This window comes from Mustela erminea, chromosome 18 (assembly GCF_009829155.1).
Source record: "Mustela erminea isolate mMusErm1 chromosome 18, mMusErm1.Pri, whole genome shotgun sequence".
Classification (NCBI taxonomy): Eukaryota; Metazoa; Chordata; class Mammalia; order Carnivora; family Mustelidae; genus Mustela; species Mustela erminea.
In genome coordinates this window covers 40,308,547-40,329,542 of record NC_045631.1, presented here as the reverse complement: position 1 = coordinate 40,329,542, position 20,996 = coordinate 40,308,547, and the positions used below count along the sequence as shown (strand labels likewise).

General features: G+C 38.3%; 1 protein-coding gene across 2 annotated transcripts in view; it reads left to right on the top strand.

The window, feature by feature from the left end:
- Positions 1 to 1,451: 1,451 nt before the first annotated feature.
- Positions 1,452 to 20,996, top strand: part of TOP2A (DNA topoisomerase II alpha) — a 30,273-nt gene continuing 10,728 nt past the window's right edge. For both annotated transcript variants that reach the window (XM_032321325.1, XM_032321324.1), the window contains exons 1-25: positions 1,452 to 1,624; positions 2,497 to 2,652; positions 2,872 to 2,962; positions 3,232 to 3,295; positions 4,923 to 5,068; positions 5,223 to 5,320; positions 5,526 to 5,738; positions 6,085 to 6,258; positions 6,450 to 6,551; positions 6,660 to 6,797; positions 9,250 to 9,388; positions 11,789 to 11,946; positions 12,229 to 12,354; positions 12,626 to 12,736; positions 12,876 to 12,981; positions 13,073 to 13,182; positions 13,432 to 13,524; positions 14,261 to 14,375; positions 14,479 to 14,600; positions 15,828 to 15,976; positions 18,335 to 18,566; positions 18,776 to 18,910; positions 19,020 to 19,220; positions 19,401 to 19,596; positions 20,873 to 20,964. In XM_032321325.1, the coding sequence (XP_032177216.1) occupies positions 1,604 to 1,624; positions 2,497 to 2,652; positions 2,872 to 2,962; positions 3,232 to 3,295; positions 4,923 to 5,068; positions 5,223 to 5,320; positions 5,526 to 5,738; positions 6,085 to 6,258; positions 6,450 to 6,551; positions 6,660 to 6,797; positions 9,250 to 9,388; positions 11,789 to 11,946; positions 12,229 to 12,354; positions 12,626 to 12,736; positions 12,876 to 12,981; positions 13,073 to 13,182; positions 13,432 to 13,524; positions 14,261 to 14,375; positions 14,479 to 14,600; positions 15,828 to 15,976; positions 18,335 to 18,566; positions 18,776 to 18,910; positions 19,020 to 19,220; positions 19,401 to 19,596; positions 20,873 to 20,964 (3,288 nt within the window). In that variant the 5' untranslated portion in view covers positions 1,452 to 1,603. The remainder of the gene's footprint in view (positions 1,625 to 2,496; positions 2,653 to 2,871; positions 2,963 to 3,231; positions 3,296 to 4,922; positions 5,069 to 5,222; positions 5,321 to 5,525; positions 5,739 to 6,084; positions 6,259 to 6,449; positions 6,552 to 6,659; positions 6,798 to 9,249; positions 9,389 to 11,788; positions 11,947 to 12,228; positions 12,355 to 12,625; positions 12,737 to 12,875; positions 12,982 to 13,072; positions 13,183 to 13,431; positions 13,525 to 14,260; positions 14,376 to 14,478; positions 14,601 to 15,827; positions 15,977 to 18,334; positions 18,567 to 18,775; positions 18,911 to 19,019; positions 19,221 to 19,400; positions 19,597 to 20,872; positions 20,965 to 20,996) is intronic.

The window sequence follows — 20,996 nt, the reverse complement described above, 5'->3', positions numbered from 1 at the left end:
AAATTAAAACGACAAATTTTCACGCCAGCCTAAGGAAGATTCCTGCTTCCTGATTCTGTTAGTTAGCCTACTACTCTAAACACCTTACATTTATCTAGGGTAATCCTCACACAGTTCTTGGGCACTAAGTTTTGGGTTTGTTTGGGGGGTTTTTTGCTTTGTTTTTAAGATTTATTTGAGAAAGAGCCCAAGAGACAGAAGAGAGCAAGCACAAGGTGGGAGGCGGGAAGGGCAGAGGGAGAGGGAGAAACAGCTACCAGGAAGCCGGAGGAGGAGGCGAGGCTGGATCTCAGGACTCTTGAAATCATGACCTCAGCCAAGGTAGATGCTTAACCCACTGACCCACTGAGCCACCCAGGCGCTCCTGAGGCACTACTGTTTTTTGTTTCTTTTTTCATCAGAGAAAACAAAAGCACCAAAAGCCTGCCTCCATCAAGACCACAGGACTGGCCAATTGCCCCGCAGGGACAGACACTCAGGTAATAACGATTGAAGGTGGTTCAGATGACAGAATTAGCAGTCATTCAAATTGTGCAGTTCTTTTTTCAAGCATCTTGTGGGGGAGGGGTGCATTCTTTTGTCATTTAACATCGTGGATTGACAAGGACAGAATAAACCCACTCGAACATTTATACGGCAGAATTTTAAAAAATTTGAAAAAAAGAAAAAAACTTCGGTCTTTGGCAAGTTCTCGTTCTGGACAGAATTCAGGGAATTCTCGCTTTCTGAGGGAAAAGTTTCTGTCCTAGAATGGCCCCTAAACCCCATCCTCCGCTCCTGAGGCGGGAACTACAAACTCTTCCTTTTGACCGACCAGCTTGGGGCGCCCAACGCCGCTCTGCAGGGGGACTTGAATGCTGCTCTCTATTTTGAGTGGCCCCGCCACATCCTTCTATTATATCCCCAAAGCACAACTGCGGCGCTTCCGTTTCTTCGAAAATAAGTTCTTGGGAGGGAAGGTTGAGGCAGACGCCCGAAATCTGTTCACTTCACCAAATCGCCTGGCTGCCAGTCCAGAAAGCCCGCGCTCAAATTTCCTCAGGAAAATTAAGCTAGGACTCCTGTTTCTCTCTTTAAAAGCCTCAGGACGGGAGACAGTTTATAGATTTCAGCAATTTGAAATAAGCTAGCAGCTCCTGAGGAACCTTCCTTGCACCGGAGCGGGCTTCTCAGAAAACCCTTTTCCGCTAGCATCGCGAGTCTCTTCAGAGCAGTCGGCTCCGAGAGAACAAATAGCCCCCACCTCATTGGCCAGGTTCCCTGTCGGTCTTTCCGCGACGACTCCGAGTGGTGCCTTTTGAAAAGCCTCTAGTCCCGCCTCCCTTGCCTAATTGGTTTGTTCAAACAGTCCCCCGACAACTCAGGCGTTCATTGGTGAATATGAAAAAACAGATACGATTGGTTCTTCGGGACGGAGCCGGTGAGAGAGAGTCAGAGATTGGCTTACTTGGTTTGGGCGGGCTACAGGAAAGTTCAATTGGGACGAGAGGCGTTCTTCTAACCGACGAGCGTCTGTGGAGAAGCGTCTTGCTCCACGGTGGTCTCGAGGGTCCCGCCGGTTTAGTCGCTTGCAGGGTTCTCGAGCCCCCTCACGACCGTCACCATGGAGGTGTCACCATTGCAGGTACAGCTCGCGGAAGGGGCGGGTCGTGGAGCCTCAGCGCGGCCCCGCATCTCTCTGGCTGCCCGCGAAGAATTAGACTCCTGGGCTGTGGTCTGATCGCCGCCGGCTGGGAGCGGGTCTTCCGGGTGGTCCCGGGTCTCCTGGACTCGGTGTGATCGTGAGGAGGATATCCCCCCCCCCGTATGGTGCTAGTAATGAAATATTATCGGCTACAGTGGCTTCTGGGGTGTTGGGTTCTGTTTTACTGTTTCTAGGGCCAGTACTCAACTGGCTTATATTTTAATGGCCCGCGTGTGACTTTAAGCAGCACAGATACGTTCCTACCCTCCGGCGGAAAACGGGATCGAATGCCCCTGACCTTGGAAGGTGCAGAGCATGGCACGTTGTTCCAAGTGAGGAGCCGGCAGGCCCGAGTTACTCAAAATATGTCCTTCCTCTGTTCAAAACGTTACGGTGGCCAAAGAAAGGATTGACTCGATGAGCTCCCAAACTGCTGCTGACTAGAATCTGTTATGTGCCTGGGACATAGCATGCACTCAGTAAATATTTGCGGAATGTCTGAAAGGAGTGTGTGTATTTTATTGATGACATTCAAAACATTCAAGGAAAATAGTTCCATGTTACATGCACTTGATGAGATAATACATGTTTATTCAAACTGACACCTGGGAACTTGGCTACTGTTAGCTTAAATTGCCGTGTTTCAACAAAACGTTGTAAACTCTGCCAATACCTGATAAAAGATTGTGATTGCACATCACTATGTGTGATGACACATAGTGCATAAGCCATTACGGTGGGTGATTTGTTTATAGTTTTTAATATAACCTCCGATTAAATATCCCTTTTTTACAATTTTCCAACATTGCTAGCCTGTAAATGAAAATATGCAAATCAGCAAAACAAAGAAAAATGAAGATGCTAAGAAAAGATTGTCTATTGAAAGAATCTATCAAAAGAAAACCCAACTGGAACATATTTTGCTCCGCCCAGACACCTACATTGGCTCTGTGGAATTAGTGACCCAGGTAAAACCAAGTAATTACATGCAGTTACGAAGTAGTTAAAATGTATGCTTTTCCAGGTTAATTTTCTATATAGTCCACGTACTCTGAATGTCACTGGAACAAGCCTTAAGCTATCATATGTATATTGTAGTATTTAATCCAGAAGACTTTACAGTAATGATGATGACAAAACAGAATAAATAAGGTAAAAGTAACTATATCTCCTTGCCTTATTTCTAGCACATGTGGGTTTACGATGAAGATATTGGCATTAACTATAGGGAAGTCACCTTTGTCCCTGGGTTGTACAAAATCTTTGATGAGATTCTAGGTAAGTAAACTCTTCCACATAAAGATCTACTAGTAAAATCCTTCATAAGAAGTATTATTTCTAGCAAACCCTCTATAACCAGAGCTCCTTTCATTTCAAACAATAGTTGACAAGGTGGAGCAGTTTACTGGTGTCTAGCAAGTTGAATTCTTTCCTAGAAACAGTACTGTGAATAAATGTTAATGCCTTGTTAATCTGACTTTTTTCTTTCTATATCTTAATGTTTTCTTTTTAAATTTAATTTCTTACAAATGTGTATTTTCTTTCAGTCAATGCTGCAGACAACAAACAAAGGGACCCAAAAATGTCTTGTATTAGAGTCACAATTGACCCGTAAGTCTCTTGAATGGTCTTTTGTTTGTTATAGTTCATTGTTACTGTTAGTTGCATTTACTTTGATTTATACTAATATTGGCCTTTTTTTTTTTTTAAAGATTTTATTTATTTATTTATTTGACAGAGAGAGATCACAAGTAGGCAGAGAGGCAGGCAGAGAGAGAGAGGAGGAAGCAGGCTCCCTGCTGAGCAGAGAGCCCGATGCGGGACTCGATCCCAGGACCCTGAGATCATGACCTGAGCTGAAGGCAGTGGCTTAACCCACTGAGCCACCCAGGCGCCCAATATTGGCCTTTTTAAGTAATGAAATTCTCCAAAAGCACAGAAAAGCAGAATGCTAAAATGAACAATCTATGATACCTACCACCTAGATCCAGCAGTTATCAATGCTTTACCATAGTTGCTCCATCTATGTTTTTTGAGTCACTTCGAAATAAATTACAGACATTATAACATATCATCTCTAAATTTTTCGGTAAGCATCTCCAATAATTGTTCAGTCTAATAAGCATTCAGGAGTCTAGAGCTTTTACTTTTTCTCATGATGCTATTCAAATAGTAAACCAGCAGATGGTGATAGAGAATAATTGGATCTAACATTTCTGGTTATAAATGCTGGGTATCCCTTTGTGGGTACGCAGGATGCTTGTATCACCTTTTTATTAGCCTGATCAGTTACGGCGTAAACTATGTTTTAGTTTCTTTGGGAGAAGTGTGTTAATGATGTACTTGAATGCTCCTAAGGGCTTGATATCCTAGTCTAAAAACATGTTGAGCTAGTTTTAGTCTTTTTTTGTAGATAATACTAAGCACTACTTGGAATAAAATCCAGTGTTTTGTCTAGTTATAACTAAACTGTACTATCTTATGAGAATTAACTTAAAATAACTAAAAGAAATAAATCCAAATAAATTTTTAGCTTTTTTTTGGCAAGCAGGGAAGTTTACAATTGGTAATGTTTTTCTCTTTCATATTTGTTTTGCAATGTGCCTTGCTGGGTGAGAAAGCTAAGGGAGCTAGGACAGTTCAGATAGATAATCCTCTGAAAACGGTATAAGAGGGGCACCTGTGTGTCTGACATTTAAGTGTCAGAATCTTGGTTTCAGCTCAGGTCATGATCTCAGGGTTCTGGGATTGAACCTCAAATAGGGCTCCGCCTTCCAAGGAGTCTACTTGAGGAATCTCTCTCCTTCTCCCTCTGCCCCCACCCATCCCACTCAAGCATACATGGTCACTTGCTTGCTCTCAAATAAATAAATCTTGAAAGCAAGCAAGCAAGCATAAATAATTTCCAAATTTTTCCTTTCCATTCGGCATAAATCATTTCCCTTTGTTTATCCTGACATTTTAAAATTTCATATTTTTTCAGCATTATCAGTGTCTGCCCAGGTGTTGGAAAAGGATTAATTTTTTTTCCCCTCTTGGCTTCTATTTCAGGATTATCAGGAACTGAGCATGGTGGGAAAGGTAGTTGATGCTGAATTTCAGAAAATATGTATGAGAAAGAGTCAAAGAAATTGAGACTTGTGAATTTCTGTATTTTAAGGATAATTTAAGTATAAAAAATATCAAGCACTAGTTTACCATCTGTTTTACAATAAAAGTTTCATTCTTCTTTTCTTAGGGAAAATAACTTAATTAGTATATGGAATAATGGGAAAGGTATTCCTGTTGTTGAACACAAAGTTGAGAAGATGTATGTCCCAGCTCTCATCTTTGGACAGCTCCTAACTTCTAGTAACTATGATGATGATGAAAAGAAAGTAACAGGTAGAGTATGGAGGAAAATAACACATTTGTTGCTTAAAAAAAAAAACACATCTTTTAAATGACTATGACATAAATGTTTAAAACACTGAAATAAATCTCTATAATTGATTAGCATTGCCAGTGATAACAAAGTATTTTAAATTTATTTGCTTAGGTGGTCGAAATGGCTATGGAGCCAAACTGTGTAACATATTCAGTACCAAATTTACTGTGGAAACAGCCAGTAGAGAATACAAGAAAATGTTCAAACAGGCAAGTAAATACGTATCTTCTGCCTCAGTTATAACTTGTACTTTAACAATTTATAACAGTTTTCGTGATTGGTTTAACATAATTTATAGGCTGTTAAATCATGGAAAGTTATTCATGAATATACATTAGTTTATTTTTTAGGACTTAGAAATTTGTGTTTAGTTCTAGTTTGTTGTGAATAAACTTGAATTTTTTACTTCCACAGACATGGATGAATAATATGGGGAGAGCTGGTGAGATGGAACTCAAGCCCTTTAATGGTGAAGATTATACATGTATTACATTCCAGCCTGACTTGTCCAAGTTTAAAATGCAAAGCCTAGATAAAGATATTGTTGCACTGATGGTTAGAAGAGCATATGATATTGCTGGATCCACTAAAGATGTCAAAGTCTTTCTCAATGGAAATAAGTTGCCGGTAAGCATTTTCCGGGTGTTAAGGGCCATGAGGGAATTTATATGATCACTATCAGAGGCAAAACTTTTTTTTTTTTCTCCTCCCATATATTTTTTAATCACCTCTCAGATACATTCCTGAAAAGAAAACAGTATGCCACATTTTTTTACTTAACTCTTTTAAACTCACTAAAGGAAATGTCTTTCTCAAACAATCTCCTAAATGAATACTTTTGTGCCCTTTAATGACCATTCTCTTACGCCCATCAGTAAATGTCATTTCATTAGTTTTGAAAAATCCTCGTGGTCTATCATCGAACACTTTTTATAACTTTTTTCTAATACCATAACTCTTAATTCCTGTACAGGTAAAAGGATTTCGTAGCTATGTAGATATGTATTTGAAGGATAAGGTAGATGAAACTGGCAATCCATTGAAAGTTATCCATGAACAAGTAAACCCCAGGTGGGAAGTATGTTTAACAATGAGTGAAAAAGGCTTTCAGCAAATTAGCTTTGTCAACAGCATTGCTACTTCCAAGGTAATTTTACTTTTGTATTAATCATAATTTATCTTTACATAAAAGTGTTATTGTTTTTAATAAATAAAATGAACTTGAATATTTGGCTGCTCTGGCATAAAGAAAGCTAAATTAGATTTTTAAAAATATTTGATCATTATTATAATTTTGAGGGGTCCTGAGCTTTACAGTTTGGTATTTTTCCCTATTAGGGTGGCCGACACGTTGATTACATAGCTGATCAGATTGTGACTAAACTTGTTGATGTCGTGAAGAAGAAGAACAAGGGTGGTGTTGCAGTAAAAGCGCATCAGGTATGGTATTTCAGCACAGTTTTCTTTTTCCAAAGTCAAGCAAGAAGAGAAAGGCTATAAATAAAGCATGAGTTTTTAGCAATTTAGTAATATCAACTTTTCCTGCAGGTGAAAAATCACATGTGGATTTTTGTGAATGCCTTAATTGAGAACCCAACCTTTGACTCTCAGACAAAAGAAAACATGACTTTGCAAGTCAAGAGCTTTGGATCAACATGCCATTTAAGTGAAAAATTCATCAAAGCTGTGAGTACTCGGGCCCCTGGGTAGTTCAGTCTACTGGGAGTCTGCCTCCAGCTCAGGTCATGATCCCCGAGTCCCAGGATTGAGCCCCTCGGCAGGGGGTCTGCTTCTCCCTCTCCCTCTATTCCTCCCCTGCTCATGCTTGCTTTCTCTTTAAAAAGGCTGTAAATACTTACAGGGACATAAGAAATAGAAGCACCTTACTTTATTGTCCATTGCCCTTCTCTGCTCTGCAAAAACCAAGATTCCTCCCGCATGCCTTCTGCCTCTGAAAAGGAAATAGGAAATAGTTTTCACCTCACTGCTCTTACTACAGACTTAATTACCATCCATATGCCTATATTTCCCCATTACATTATCACTATTCAGTTTGGATCACTTCTGAATTCAGCCCATTTCACTGCTTTCCAAACATTGCCTAAAGTTGGTTCCCTGTCAACACTGAATTAGTTCTCTCCATACTCACTGACTTCTACACAAGGACCTTCCCCACCCCACAAAAACAAAATCGTTTCCTGTCTTAGTAAAAGGCCCCAACCAACCTAAGTAGCATAGACAAAGCTGGGAGCTTTCTCTTTACCCCTGCCCCCCCCCCCCCCCCCCCCCGGTAATCCAATCAGTAAGACTCATCTTTTGGATGCCGCAATAGCCTCTCATTGTTACCTCTTTTCTGTATTACTATAATGATTCTTTTTTTTTTTTTTTTTAAAGATTTTTATTTATTTATTTGACAGAGATCACAAGTAGGGAGAGAGGCAGACAGAGAGAGAGAGGAGGAAGCAGGCTCCCTTCTTGAGCAGAGAGCCCGATGTAGGGCTCAATCCCAGGACCCTGAGATCATGACCTGAGCCGAAGGCAGAGGCTTTAACCCACTGAGCCACCCAGGTGCCCCTACCATAATGATTCTTAATGTTCATAACCTTTCAGTCCTTTCTTTGCAATGCTATTAAGTAATCTTTTTGTCTTAAAGCACACATTTTTGTCTTCAGTCTCTTTTTGAAGTCTTTCGGTAACTTCCACTCTTAGAAAAAAAGTCCAGAGGTGTCTGACTGATTCATTTGGTGGAGTAAGTGACTCTTGATCTCAGGGTTGTAAGTTTGAGCCCCATGTTGAGTATAGAGATTACTTAAAAATAAAATCTTTTTTAAAAAAAATGAATTGGGGCACCTGGGTGGCTCAGTGGGTTAAAGCCTCTGCCTTCGGCTTAGGTCATGATCCCAGGGTCCTGGGATCGAGCCCCACATCGGGCTCTCTGCTCAGCAGAGAACCTGCTCCCCCTTCTCTCTGCCTGCCTCCTCTGCCTACTTGTTTGTACTCTCTGTCTGTCAAATAAATAACTTTTAAAAACATTTTTTTTTCTTTTTTAAATGAATCAAGGGCACTGGATGGCTCGGTTGGTTAAGTGTCTGACTTGTGATTTTTGGTTTAGGTCATGATCTCATGGATTGTGAGATGGAGCTGCACATTGGCTCTGTGCTTGGTTGGGAGTCTGCTTAGGATTCTCTTCCCCTGCCCCTCCCCCAACTTGGACACACTCTTTCTCTCTCTCAAATAAATAAATAAATCTTTTTTAAAAAATAAGTCTTTAAAATTAAAAAAAAAAAATGTTTTGGGTGCCTGGGTGGCTGGCTCAAGTCAGTTAAGTGTCTGCCTTTAGCTCAGGTCATGATCACAGAGTCCTGGGATCTAGTCCCGAATTGGGCTCCCTGCTCAGCAGGGAGCCTGCTTCTCCTTCTGCTTCTGCTGTTCCCCCGCTTGTGCTCTCACTCTGTCAAATAAATAAATAAGCTCTTTTTTTAAAAAATGTTTAAATCCAAATTCTTCCATGTGGCCTACAGGACCCTGCCATCTACAACCTCATCTTAGTACCACTTTTTCCTGTGTTGTCTAAGCTTCGATCCTACTGCCTTCAGATTACCCAGAAGCATTTGTACTCTTCTCCCTCCTTAGAGCTTTTCCATGTGGTAATCCTATCTGAAATGCTTCTCACTTAGCTAGCTACTTTAGATCTTCAATGTCATTTCCTCAGGAAAGCCTTTACTTTCTACCCTTCTCTCTAGATATATGTTATCAGATGTAGCATACTTTTATCCATAACACTCATCACACTTGCAATTTCTCATTTTATTTCCACCTTCTTTATTTTTTTTCTTAAAGTCCATGAGGTCAAGGACCATGACCAACTTGTTTTAACCACTAAATCTCCAACATGGATCTCAGTGCCTAACACAATGTAAATATGTAATTAGTAAATATTTACTGAATGAATGAACTCAAGGGAACCAGTTCCCTCAGTTATGATAACCTAAGACAGGAAGACATGTCACCTTTGTCTGAAAAAAAAATATATTTTTTTACCTCTTTTCAAACTTTGAATTACTTTTATAGGAGCTCATCTGTATTCTGTATTTCTGACAGAATTCTTCTTCCCTAACATGAATCTTCTCATTTTCAGGCAATTGGCTGTGGTATAGTGGAAAGCATACTAAACTGGGTGAAGTTTAAGGCCCAAATCCAATTAAACAAGAAGTGTTCAGCTGTAAAACATAACAGAATCAAGGGAATTCCCAAACTTGATGATGCCAATGATGCAGGTACACATTTAATAATGCTTCTAAACTTTTAGTCTTGTTCAGTTATTTGTTTTATTCATTAATAGCATACTGTGGATACTTTCCCCTCAACATGTAATATTCAACAGAATATTTTTACATGGTTAAAAATCAACCAATTACTGTTATCAAACGTTTAGATCATTTCTAATTTTTGGCTGTTATAGTAATGTTGAGATGACTAAGAGTATAAAATAAGGGGGCACCTGGGTGGCTCAGTGGGTTAAACCCTCTGCCTTCGGCTCAGGTCATGATCCCAGGGTCTGGGATCTAGCCCCGAATCAGGCTCTCTGCTCAGTGGGGAGCCTGCTTCCCCCTCTCTGTCTCTGCCTGCCTCTCTGCCTACTTGTGATCTCTGTCTCTCAAATAAATAATTTTTTTTTAAAGAGTATAAAATAAGAATTTGTAGCGATCTGGGGTCTCTGGTTGACTCAGTTGCTTATACAACTAACTCATGATCTCGGCTCAGGTCTTGATCTTGGGTCATGAGTTCAGACCCTGCATTAGGCTCCATGCTGGGTGTGGAGACTATTTAAAAAAAAAATGAAGAAGAAGAATATGTAGGGATCTGTAGTGATCTATTACCTAATATAGGGGAGGAAAAATTTTTCTCAACCCTCTTAGTTCCTGTCTGGGTCTGAAAATTAAACTGACAAAGATCAGTTAATTGATGAAAAACATAGAAATTTATTTAATATAAATTTTACCTGACAGGCCTTTCATAGGGAAATGAATACCCAAAGAAGTGGTTGAACCTGAGTGTTTTTGTTAGGTTCGAGGAAGAGTGGAAAGATATGATAAGGACAAAGTATGAACTAAGTATAGTAAACTGGGGTAAACTCAATGAGGCCTGTTCATTCACATTCTTTTCAGTGTCACTCTGAGAGATAAGAATGTTCCCTTCCTCTGTGGTATATGGAGGACACTTCTCACATGAGGGTCTTGTGACCTACTTCAGGGTAGAAGGCTGGGAGATGAGATCAGAGAGAACTTGCTTCTAGCATTTTCTCAAACTCCCTTAGCTTAAAATATTCAATATGCAAAGTGCTCTGTTTTGAGGTAGTGTGTTCTAAACCCCATTAATAACAAAAATTTTGTTAAGATTTTATTTATTTGATAGAGAGGAATCATAAGCGAGGGAGAAGCAAACTCTCACTGAACAGGGAGCCCAATGCAGGACTCGATCCCAGGACCCTGGGATAATGACCTGAACCAAAGGCAGACGCTTAACGGACTGAGCCACCCAGGCACCCACTATCAAATATTTTTTAACATAATATGATCAAAAGAATGTTCAGCAACAGTATAACTGTCACAAGAAATTAACATAAAAGAGGCGCCTGTCTGGCTTGGTCATTGGAATACGTGACTCTTGGTCTCAGGGTTGTGAGGTTGTGAGTTCAGGCCCCATGTTGGGTGTGGAGATTACTTAAAAATGTTTTGTTTTGGGGCACCTGGGTGGCTCAGTGGGTTAAAGCCTCTGCCTTCGGCTCAGGTTGTGGTCTCAGGGTCCTGGGATAGAGCCCCGCATTGGGTTCTCTCTGCTCAGCGGGGAGCCTGCTTCGCCCCCCACCCCCGCCTGCCTCTCTACTTGTGATCTCTCTCTGTCAAATAAATAAATAAAATCTTTAAAAAGGAAAAATGTTTTGTTTTTGGGGCGCCTGGGTGGCTCAGTGGGTTAAGCCTCTGTCTTCGGCTCAGGTCATGGTCTCAGGGTCCTGGGATCGAGCCCCACATCGGGCTCTCTGCTCAGCAAGAAGCCTGCTTCCCCCCCCCCCCCCCCCCCCCGCCTACCTCTCTGCCTACTTGTGATCTCTCTCTCTTTCTGTCAAATAAATAAATAAAATCTTTTTTAAAAAAATGTTTTGTTTTTGTTTTTGTTTTATTTATGTAAATCATCTCGACACCTATTGTGGGGCTCAAACTCACAATCCCAAGATCAAGAGTCACATACTCCTCCAGCTAAGCCAGCCAGGTGCCCCAATGTTAAATGTTTTTATTTTTTATTTATTCTTTTTTTAAAAGATTTTATTTATTTATTTAACAGAGGGAGGCAGGGGGAATGGGAGAGGGAGAAGCAGGCTTCTGGCTGAGCAGGGAGCCCAAAGTGGGGTTCGATCCCAGGACTTTAGGATCATGACCTGAGCCAAAGGGAGAGGCTAAACCAACTACACCACCCAGGTGCCCCAAAAATGAATTCTTTCAAAAAAAAAAATAGTCTAAGAAACTAGGTTTGTTTTTTGTTTTTTTGTTTTTTTACTATGAACATTAGTTCTAGTATCTATTGTGGTTTTATCACAAAACTATTGATAGCACATTTGAGTTAGTATTTTTGAGGTTGAACTAAATGTGTCAATATTAATTTGTGTATTTTTATTTTAGGGGGTCGAAACTCCAATGAATGTACACTCATCCTGACTGAGGGAGACTCAGCTAAAACTTTGGCTGTTTCAGGACTTGGTGTGGTTGGGAGAGACAAATATGGGGTTTTCCCACTTAGAGGAAAAATACTCAATGTTCGAGAAGCTTCTCATAAACAGGTAGAGCCATCTTTAGAATCTAAATATAGTTTTATAATACAGGATTTCATACTTGTGTTTCATTGCCTCACTGGGCATTTTGAAATATGTTTTAGTTTATTGTTATTATTTTAAGAAATTGGGTACACCGTAGCATATTTTAACAGATCTTTCTGACTAAAATGTAGGCTAATAATAACTGAAAATACTGGAGCTCAAGAAAACCCAAACAATGTAAACTGCCCTATTTCTTTTCAAATTTACAAACAAAACGTTACCTTTTTTGGTATATGTCCATTTCAGATCATGGAAAATGCTGAAATTAACAATATCATCAAGATTGTGGGTCTTCAATACAAGAAAAACTATGAAGATGAAGATTCATTGAAGACTCTTCGTTATGGAAAGATAATGATTATGACAGATCAGGTTAGATTTGCTTTCAAATATTTTAGATTGTTATACTAAACATCTCTTAATCGTTGCATTGCTTTCATGCTGTGGAAGGAAATTACTTAACTTGAAGCTTTATTCATCACATGTGTGTTACATATACAGATTAAGTGAGTGGATTTAAATAGCCTTTTTCTTTTTTTTAATCCCCACAGAAAATTTTTAGAGAAATCACCAGTAGGTCAATCATAATTTTTTTGAGTTTTTAAATAATTCTTTTGTGTTTTGGCTTTCCAAATATTTTTAGGACCAAGATGGTTCCCATATCAAAGGCCTGCTGATTAATTTTATCCATCATAACTGGCCCTCTCTTCTACGGCATCGTTTTCTGGAAGAATTTATCACTCCCATTGTAAAGGTATATTAACTTTTAAATTACCATAATGGATATTTTAAGGCCCCTACTCAATGTTTTATATGCATATAATCCCAGTGATATATGGTAAAGGGGGGACTCAGCAGTGTGCAAAACCACAGCAGCATGTTCTTTACCACAGGTGTCTAAAAACAAACAAGAAATGGCATTCTATAGTCTTCCTGAATTTGAAGAATGGAAGAGTTCTACTCCAAATCATAAAAAATGGAAAGTCAAGTACTACAAAGGTTTGTAGGGAAACCCATCAAGTACTTCTCATTTTGTTATATACCATTATACAAAATTGTATGGAGTAACTTGATATTCTTGGTTGTATAGGTTTGGGCACCAGCACATCAAAAGAAGCTAAAGAATACTTTGCAGATATGAAAAGACATCGTATTCAGTTTAAATATTCTGGTCCTGAAGATGATGCTGCCATTAGCCTGGTCAGTTTGAGTTCTATTTCATAGATATATTCTAGTTTTCTAAATCACTATTATAGTTAGTCAATGGAAACATATAAATTTTTATATAATAAAATGTTTTATAGAATATAGAATGTTTTTAATAAGCATATCATAGAGAAAGGGACCATTTGTTTTAGGAAACTCAGTTTATTGTTTGTTTAGTTTTTATACAACAGATTTTGGGAGACTGTTCGTACTGGTGACATCTTTTTTATCTCCAATGTGTAGGCCTTTAGCAAGAAACAGATAGATGATCGGAAAGAATGGTTAACCCATTTCATGGAGGATAGAAGGCAACGGAAGTTACTTGGCCTTCCTGAGGTAAAAATCTTATACATCTTGACACCTGGGTGGCTCAATCAGTTAGGCATGTCTGACTCTTGATTTTGGCTCAGGTTGTGATCTCAGGGTCATGAAATCTGTGGGGCTCTGTGCTGGAAGCTTGGGATTCTCCCCACCCCCACTCACATACCTGCATGCTTGCACGCGCTCTCTCTCTCTCTCTCAATCTAAAAGAAAACATTTTTATATATCCTACAACACAATGACTGATTGCTCCAGAAGAAAATTTAATAATATGTAACTATATATGAATGTGCTGCTGCATAAATGTATGGGAACTGAAAAATTTAAAAGGCAGTGCAGTTTTTCCAAATTGTGCAGCAATTAAATTTGCTTTATCTTTAAAACCTGTACAATAGGGGCACCTGGGTGACTCAGTGGGTTAAGCCTCTGCCTTTGGCTCAGTTCATGATCTCGGGGTCCTGGGATCTTGCCCTGACTCAGGCTCTTTGCTCAGCAGGAAGCCTGTTTACCCCTCCCCCTCTGCCTGCCTCTCTGAATACTTGTGATCTCTCTCTCTCTGTCAAATAAATAAATAAAATCTTAAAAAAAAAAACCCTGTAAAATATTTCTACATAAATCTGTGTCTTTGAGGGACTTCAGAATTATCATAGAATTGATATGCTGAAAGATTGATTCCTTTGGTGTTAAGCATTGTTAAGATCAATTAACTTTTTAAAATTAGATCATCTAATAACTCTCTTTGGTCCCTCAGGATTACTTGTATGGACAAACTACCACATATCTGACATACAATGACTTCATAAATAAGGAACTTATCCTGTTCTCAAATTCTGATAATGAGAGATCTATCCCATCTATGGTGGATGGTAAGTTCCACTATGTTAGCCTTTTTTTTATCATACATAGAAATCAATGTCCATAAATGATTAAGTTGAGGATACTAATATTTGTACTTCTTCCATTTTGAAGGCTTGAAACCAGGTCAAAGAAAGGTTTTGTTTACCTGTTTCAAACGGAATGACAAGCGAGAGGTGAAGGTTGCCCAGTTAGCTGGGTCAGTGGCTGAGATGTCCTCTTACCATCATGGTGAGGTAAACACACAATCCATACAATCCATAATGTTTCTAGAAAGCATTATAGCAATAATACCTGCAAAATTATTTTCCAAACACATAGTGAGAGTACTTGATGACATGAATACTGGTTCATCCATAGTAGAGGACAATTTGGTGAAATCTGGTAAAATCTGTCAAACTATAAATATGCTTACCTTTGGCTTAACAAATCTATTTCTAAAAATAATATTCCAATAAGGAGACTCATAAGTCTGTAAGGATCTATGTTCAAAGATACATAGTGATGTTTAATATATCTTTGTGATGCCAAAATTTAGACATTAAAAATGTCCATCAACTGGAAAATTGTCATTGATTATGATACATCTATGCCTGGAATCAGTTATATAACTGAAGTAAATCTGTGTACTAACATTGAGAATATCCATAATCTATTGTCAGTGGGGAGAAAAAGAGCCAGAACATTACTTAAACCAAAAACCTAGAAGGGTTTGCTCGAAGTTATTAATTTTGGTTATTTCTGTTGATTAAAAAGGACAACTTCACAATTTTTTGTATTTCTCAGTTGTTTGATTTTATATAATCATATATTCCTTTTTTTAATTTTGGGATTAAATTGTTTTTTGTATTCATTGTATTTTAAAGAACTAGGTTGTCTATAGGTTTCTAGAACTTTAAATGTAATGATTGTCTTGTTTGTTGCTTTCAATCAAAACATAGTGGGCATGTAGTAAATGTTCACACAGCAAACATTTGTCAGATACTTACCATGTACCAGGTATATAAAGAAATCAAATAAGTTCCTTACTTCAAGGTATAATCACAATTTAATCAGCCAACCCACACAACTATCAAAGTGACTCAGCAGGGAACCTCCTTCTCCCTTTGCCTGATGCCCACCCTCTCAGTGACAATAAATAAATAATCTAAAAAAAGAAATGAGTAAAGTATTAGACACAAAAGAGGAAATATTTCATTCTGCTGAGGGTGAAGAGAAGAGCTATGCCTTCAAGGTTGAATAGGACTTGGTAGAAATTATTAGAAGGCAAGAGCCCTAAACTTGGAGCCAGAAGGCTTGAGTTTAGGTATATCTGCCATCTGCCATGTAATTATCTAGGAAGAGTCAATAAACATCTATATCTCATAAAACCTTACAGGATTATAGTGAGGCTTAGTCATAATAATGGATATATATTATTAGAAGCCTACAGCTTAGATTAATTAATCTTTTTCCACCCCCAGATGTCACTAATGATGACCATTATCAATTTGGCTCAGAATTTTGTGGGTAGCAATAATCTGAACCTCTTGCAGCCCATTGGTCAGTTTGGTACTAGGCTGCATGGTGGCAAGGATTCTGCTAGTCCTCGATACATCTTCACAATGCTCAGGTGGGTATGCCTACAATTTCTGGTGAATTCATCAAAAACTAATGATGTACTATATGCTGGCTAACTGAACATAATAAAAATATATATATTGAGGGCGCCTGGGTGGCTCAGTGGGTTAAGCCGCTGCCTTCGGCTCAGGTCATGATCTCAGGGTCCTGGGATCGAGTCCCGCATCGGGTTCTCTGCTCCGCGGGGAGCCTGCTTCTTCCTCTCTCTCTCTCTGCCTGCCTCTCTGCCTACTTGTGATCTCTCTGTGTCAAATGAATAAATAAAATCTTAAAAAAAAAAATATATATATATATATACATATATATATATATATATATTGAACTTTTAAAAAAAATTTCTAGTGAATTGCCATTACCAATTTTGAAGTAATGTGACATTTAGTTGACCAAAAATATAAAAATTCAACTGATCTGGGGTGTCTGGGTGGTTCAGTCAGTTAAGCCTTTGCTTTTGGCTCAGGTCATGATCCCAGGGTCCTGGGATCGAGACCTGCAACTGGCTCTGCTCATCAGGAAGCCTGCTTCTCCCACTCCTACTCCCCCTGCTTGTATTCCCTCTCTTACTGTCCGTCTCTCTCTTTGTCAAATAAATAAATAAAATCTTTTCTTTTTTTAATTCAACTAATCAGAAAATGTACTTTTGATGTAGATTTTACAGTTTTAATTTTTTAAAAACTAACTCCTTAAATTTAATTATGCTACTTCTTATAATAAACAGAACATAAATTCTATTTCAGTTTGATAGCTGTGCCTTTGAATTTCTGAGAAATATTGTTTCCTTTCCAAACTACGTGTTTTTACTTCAATTTCTGATATTTTCTTCACTTTCATTATACAGAGCAGTGGTTCTCAACCAGGGTAGATTTTGCACAACCACCCCATCTCCCAGGAGACCGTAATGTCTGGAGACATTTTTTTATTGTCATGACTAGGGGAGCTGTGCTACATCTAGTGGGCAGCAGCCAGAGCTACTGCTAAACACCCTACAATGCACAGGATAGCTCCCATAACAAAGAATTATCTGGCCCAAAATACCAGTAATGCCCAGGTTGAGAAACCCTGCTGTAGACTTGGGATCAGAGTAAAGCAGAGCTTAATTCTTCCTAAATACCGCAATTGAAATTTTACTCTATGGAAAGTACATTATGAATGGTCAATTTTCTGCGGTCATCTTATTCAAACTTTCAGCAGCATTAACTAGTTAATCACTTCATCCTCCTTGAAACTCTTCTTTATTTGGCCTTTGGCCTCCAAGATACAAAACTGTTGGCTTTCTTCCTTATTTATCATTTTTCCTGGGTCCCTCTCATCTCTCCAGACTCTAACTACTGGCCTGCCCCAAAGCTCCTTCATTTGTTCTCTTTCCACTAGCTATACTCACTTTCCATCCATGGATGATAACCCATCCACCTAGTTTCTTTTTTTCTTTTTTTTTTTTTTTTTTAAGATTTTTATTTATTTGACAGAGATCACAAGTAGACAGAGAGGCAGGCAGAGAGGTTGGGGGAGAATCAGGCTCCCTTCTGAGCAGAGAGCCCAATGTGGGGCTTGATCCCAGGACCCTGGGATGATGACCTGAGCCAAAAGCAAAGGCTTAACCCACTGAGCCACCCAGGCACGCCCCATCCATCTAATTTCAACAGCTCCAATCCTGAATCTCTTATAGCTGACTACCCTCTCAATATTTACTAAGGCACCCCATTTATCTAAAGTACTATAATATACCATCCTGCTTTCTTATGGCAGCCAACTGATATTTTTAAATAGATCATTCTGGTTCAGAACCTTCCAACTTTTTCATTTAGAGTAAAATCTAAAGGACCTACATGATCTATGTGCCCACTCCCCATATCTTTTGACTCCGTCTCATACTGTCTCTGGTCCAAAAACACCTGACCTCTGCCTATATTCAAACATGCCAGTCACACTCTCTCCTCAGGGCTTTTTACTTACTTGTCCCTCTGCTTACAATACTTTTTCCAGATAACCACATGGTGGTTCATCCTCTCAGTTTCTTCACTCTAATGTCATCCTTTCAGAAAGTGTTACCATTCCTTAGCACCTCGAATCATTCAATCACCTCTATTTTTTCTTTTTCCTTAGCATTTACCCCACCTGACAAAATGTATGTGCATTGTCTATCTCCATGTATGTGAGCTCCTTAGAGATTTTATGTCTGCAGTAACTGGCACATACAAAGGGCACAGAAAATACTGTTAAATGATTACAGCCAGCAAGTAAAGCCAAAGTAATTTTCGTGCATAGATATGAGCTAACACATGTCCTTTTCACAAGTTAAGTACAAAGTCAGTGTTTTTATAAAATAACATTCTTTGATTATTTATTTTAGCCCTTTGGCTCGGTTGTTATTTCCACCAAAAGATGATCACACATTGAAGTTTTTATATGATGACAATCAGCGTGTTGAACCTGAGTGGTACATTCCTATTATACCCATGGTGCTGATAAATGGTGCTGAAGGAATTGGTACTGGGTGGTCCTGCAAAATCCCCAACTTTGATATTCGTGAAGTTGTAAATAATATCAGGCGTTTGATGGATGGAGAAGAACCTTTGCCAATGGTAACTATTCTGTGTATATTGGGATCCCTTATTTTCCTCTGGCTTCAATTCAGTAGACTATATAGTCAGAGGACACATAGAAAACTTATTGTTTTAATGTTCATCAGATTTATTTTAATGTTCATCAGATTTATTGTTTAATACTGTTGGGATTTCTGTTTTTAATGTCACATTTTAAAGACCTACTCTTCTTTAAAATACCAATTTAGCTTCCAAGTTACAAGAACTTCAAGGGTACTATCGAAGAACTGGCTCCAAATCAGTACGTGATCAGTGGTGAAGTGGCTATTCTTAATTCCACAACCATTGAAATCTCAGAGCTTCCGATCAGAACATGGACCCAGGTAAGCTACTGTGGATTTCTTCTTCGATTTTTGTGATCAGGGAAACACTTTGTACTACTTGATGTATACTCCTAAGCCTGTATTTTAAAAAGATTATCTCTTTCTTTAGACATATAAAGAACAGGTTCTAGAACCCATGTTGAATGGAACTGAGAAGACTCCACCTCTCATAACAGACTATAGGGAATACCATACAGACACTACGGTGAAGTTTGTTGTGAAAATGACTGAAGAGAAACTGGCAGAGGCAGAGAGAGTGGGACTACACAAAGTTTTCAAACTCCAAACTAGTCTCACATGCAACTCTATGGTATGTCTTATTTTATGAGAGGTGCCCATGTTTCAGTTTATATTAAAGTTTAATATCAGTTTTAAAAGGAAATCCTGGAATACTTTTATGTTTTTGAAGAATAAAGTCTTTTCTCTAAAACCATTAAAGTTTAGCCAATTCATCTGTTCTTGGCTTTATAATCTTGTTTTTCTTTTCTAGGTGCTTTTTGACCATGTAGGATGTTTAAAGAAATATGACACGGTGTTGGATATTCTAAGAGACTTCTTTGAACTCAGGCTTAAATATTATGGATTAAGAAAAGAATGGCTTCTAGGAATGCTTGGTGCTGAATCTGCTAAACTGAACAATCAGGCTCGCTTTATCTTAGAGAAAATAGATGGCAAAATAATCATTGGTATGTTTTTAGATCAATAACTGTACTAAAACTACAATTATGCCAAACTTTACACATTTCTTTTAAATACCTAGTCATTTACAGTTTGGAAAATATAGCTTTCCTTAGATTGAACGTCTTGAGAAATCAAGATTTAGTTGACATGTAGATAGAGAATAGAGAGATAGAAAGGTACCTGTGTAAACTGATCAAGAGAAGAATTATTAAGTCTGAGAGGGGAGAAAAAGTCCAGAAGGAAGATTATAAATGGTTTATATTACAACTAAATTGTGTACTGGAAGACTGAAAGAGTCATGTCTTGGGTTTTTATGTATTTATTTATTTTTAAAGACACTCTAGAAGCAACTAAGTCAGGGTTTAAGTTACCAGGAAGGAAACAGTTTTGATAAAAGCTGGGTTGTAAGGAGGTTTAAAAAAAAAAAACAAAAACTCAACACTGGCCAGTGCTAACTAGGAAGGCTAGGCAACTAACTTATGGGTCATAGTAGCAAGTCCCAAAACATGGCAACATGAATTCCTGGTGATCACAGAATAATTTTCTGGTCGTACACAAAAATGTTTAACTTGATAGTTACATGTTCAAATTCATGAATATTTTTTAACAATACTAGCATAAGCACCCCTTAATTTCTTAGAATTATTGCTTAAGGCAAAGCTAAAATGAGTGATAATGGACATGATTCAAAGAAAACAGAAAGTAAGATTTGTGTCTAGTTTACCAGAATTTAGGGAATAATAGGACTATGCAGTCTTCTTGAGTATAAAAATGTACGGGGCCTACACATGTAATCTGTATCAAATTAATTGATAAAAAATGGTGCTCAGAAATTCATCCCAAAAGACCTTGTAGCTAGTAACTCAATATCCCTCAAAGTGTAATAAATTGACTACAGTAGTCACTGGAAGAAAGGTACTCTAGAAAAAGGGAATGGGTATAACACAGTTGGATTGGTGGCACGAATTATTGCCCAATTAATGTTAAATTTTGAAAAGGGAGCATAATTGAGGTAGAGACTTATCAGAAATAAAGGTTTGATTGCCTCCTGTTCTTTTAAGAATTATAATTAGATCAATTTCATAATGTGATTTGACTGTCCCACTTGTGGTAATTTACATTTTGTCAGTGGAAAAAGACTTCTCTGTAAACCAGGATGTATAGATTTATGCAAGATAAAGTTTAATTTTTAGTTTTAGTCTTTTGAATTCATATGGTAAAACTTACTCCTTTCCTAAAATATTCCTCAAAACCATTATCTCTGTTTACATTTTTTAATAGAAAATAAGCCTAAGAAAGAATTAATTAAAGTTCTGATTCAGAGGGGATATGATTCAGATCCCGTGAAGGCTTGGAAAGAGGCACAGCAAAAGGTAAATTCTCGGTTAGCATGTTCTATATTATC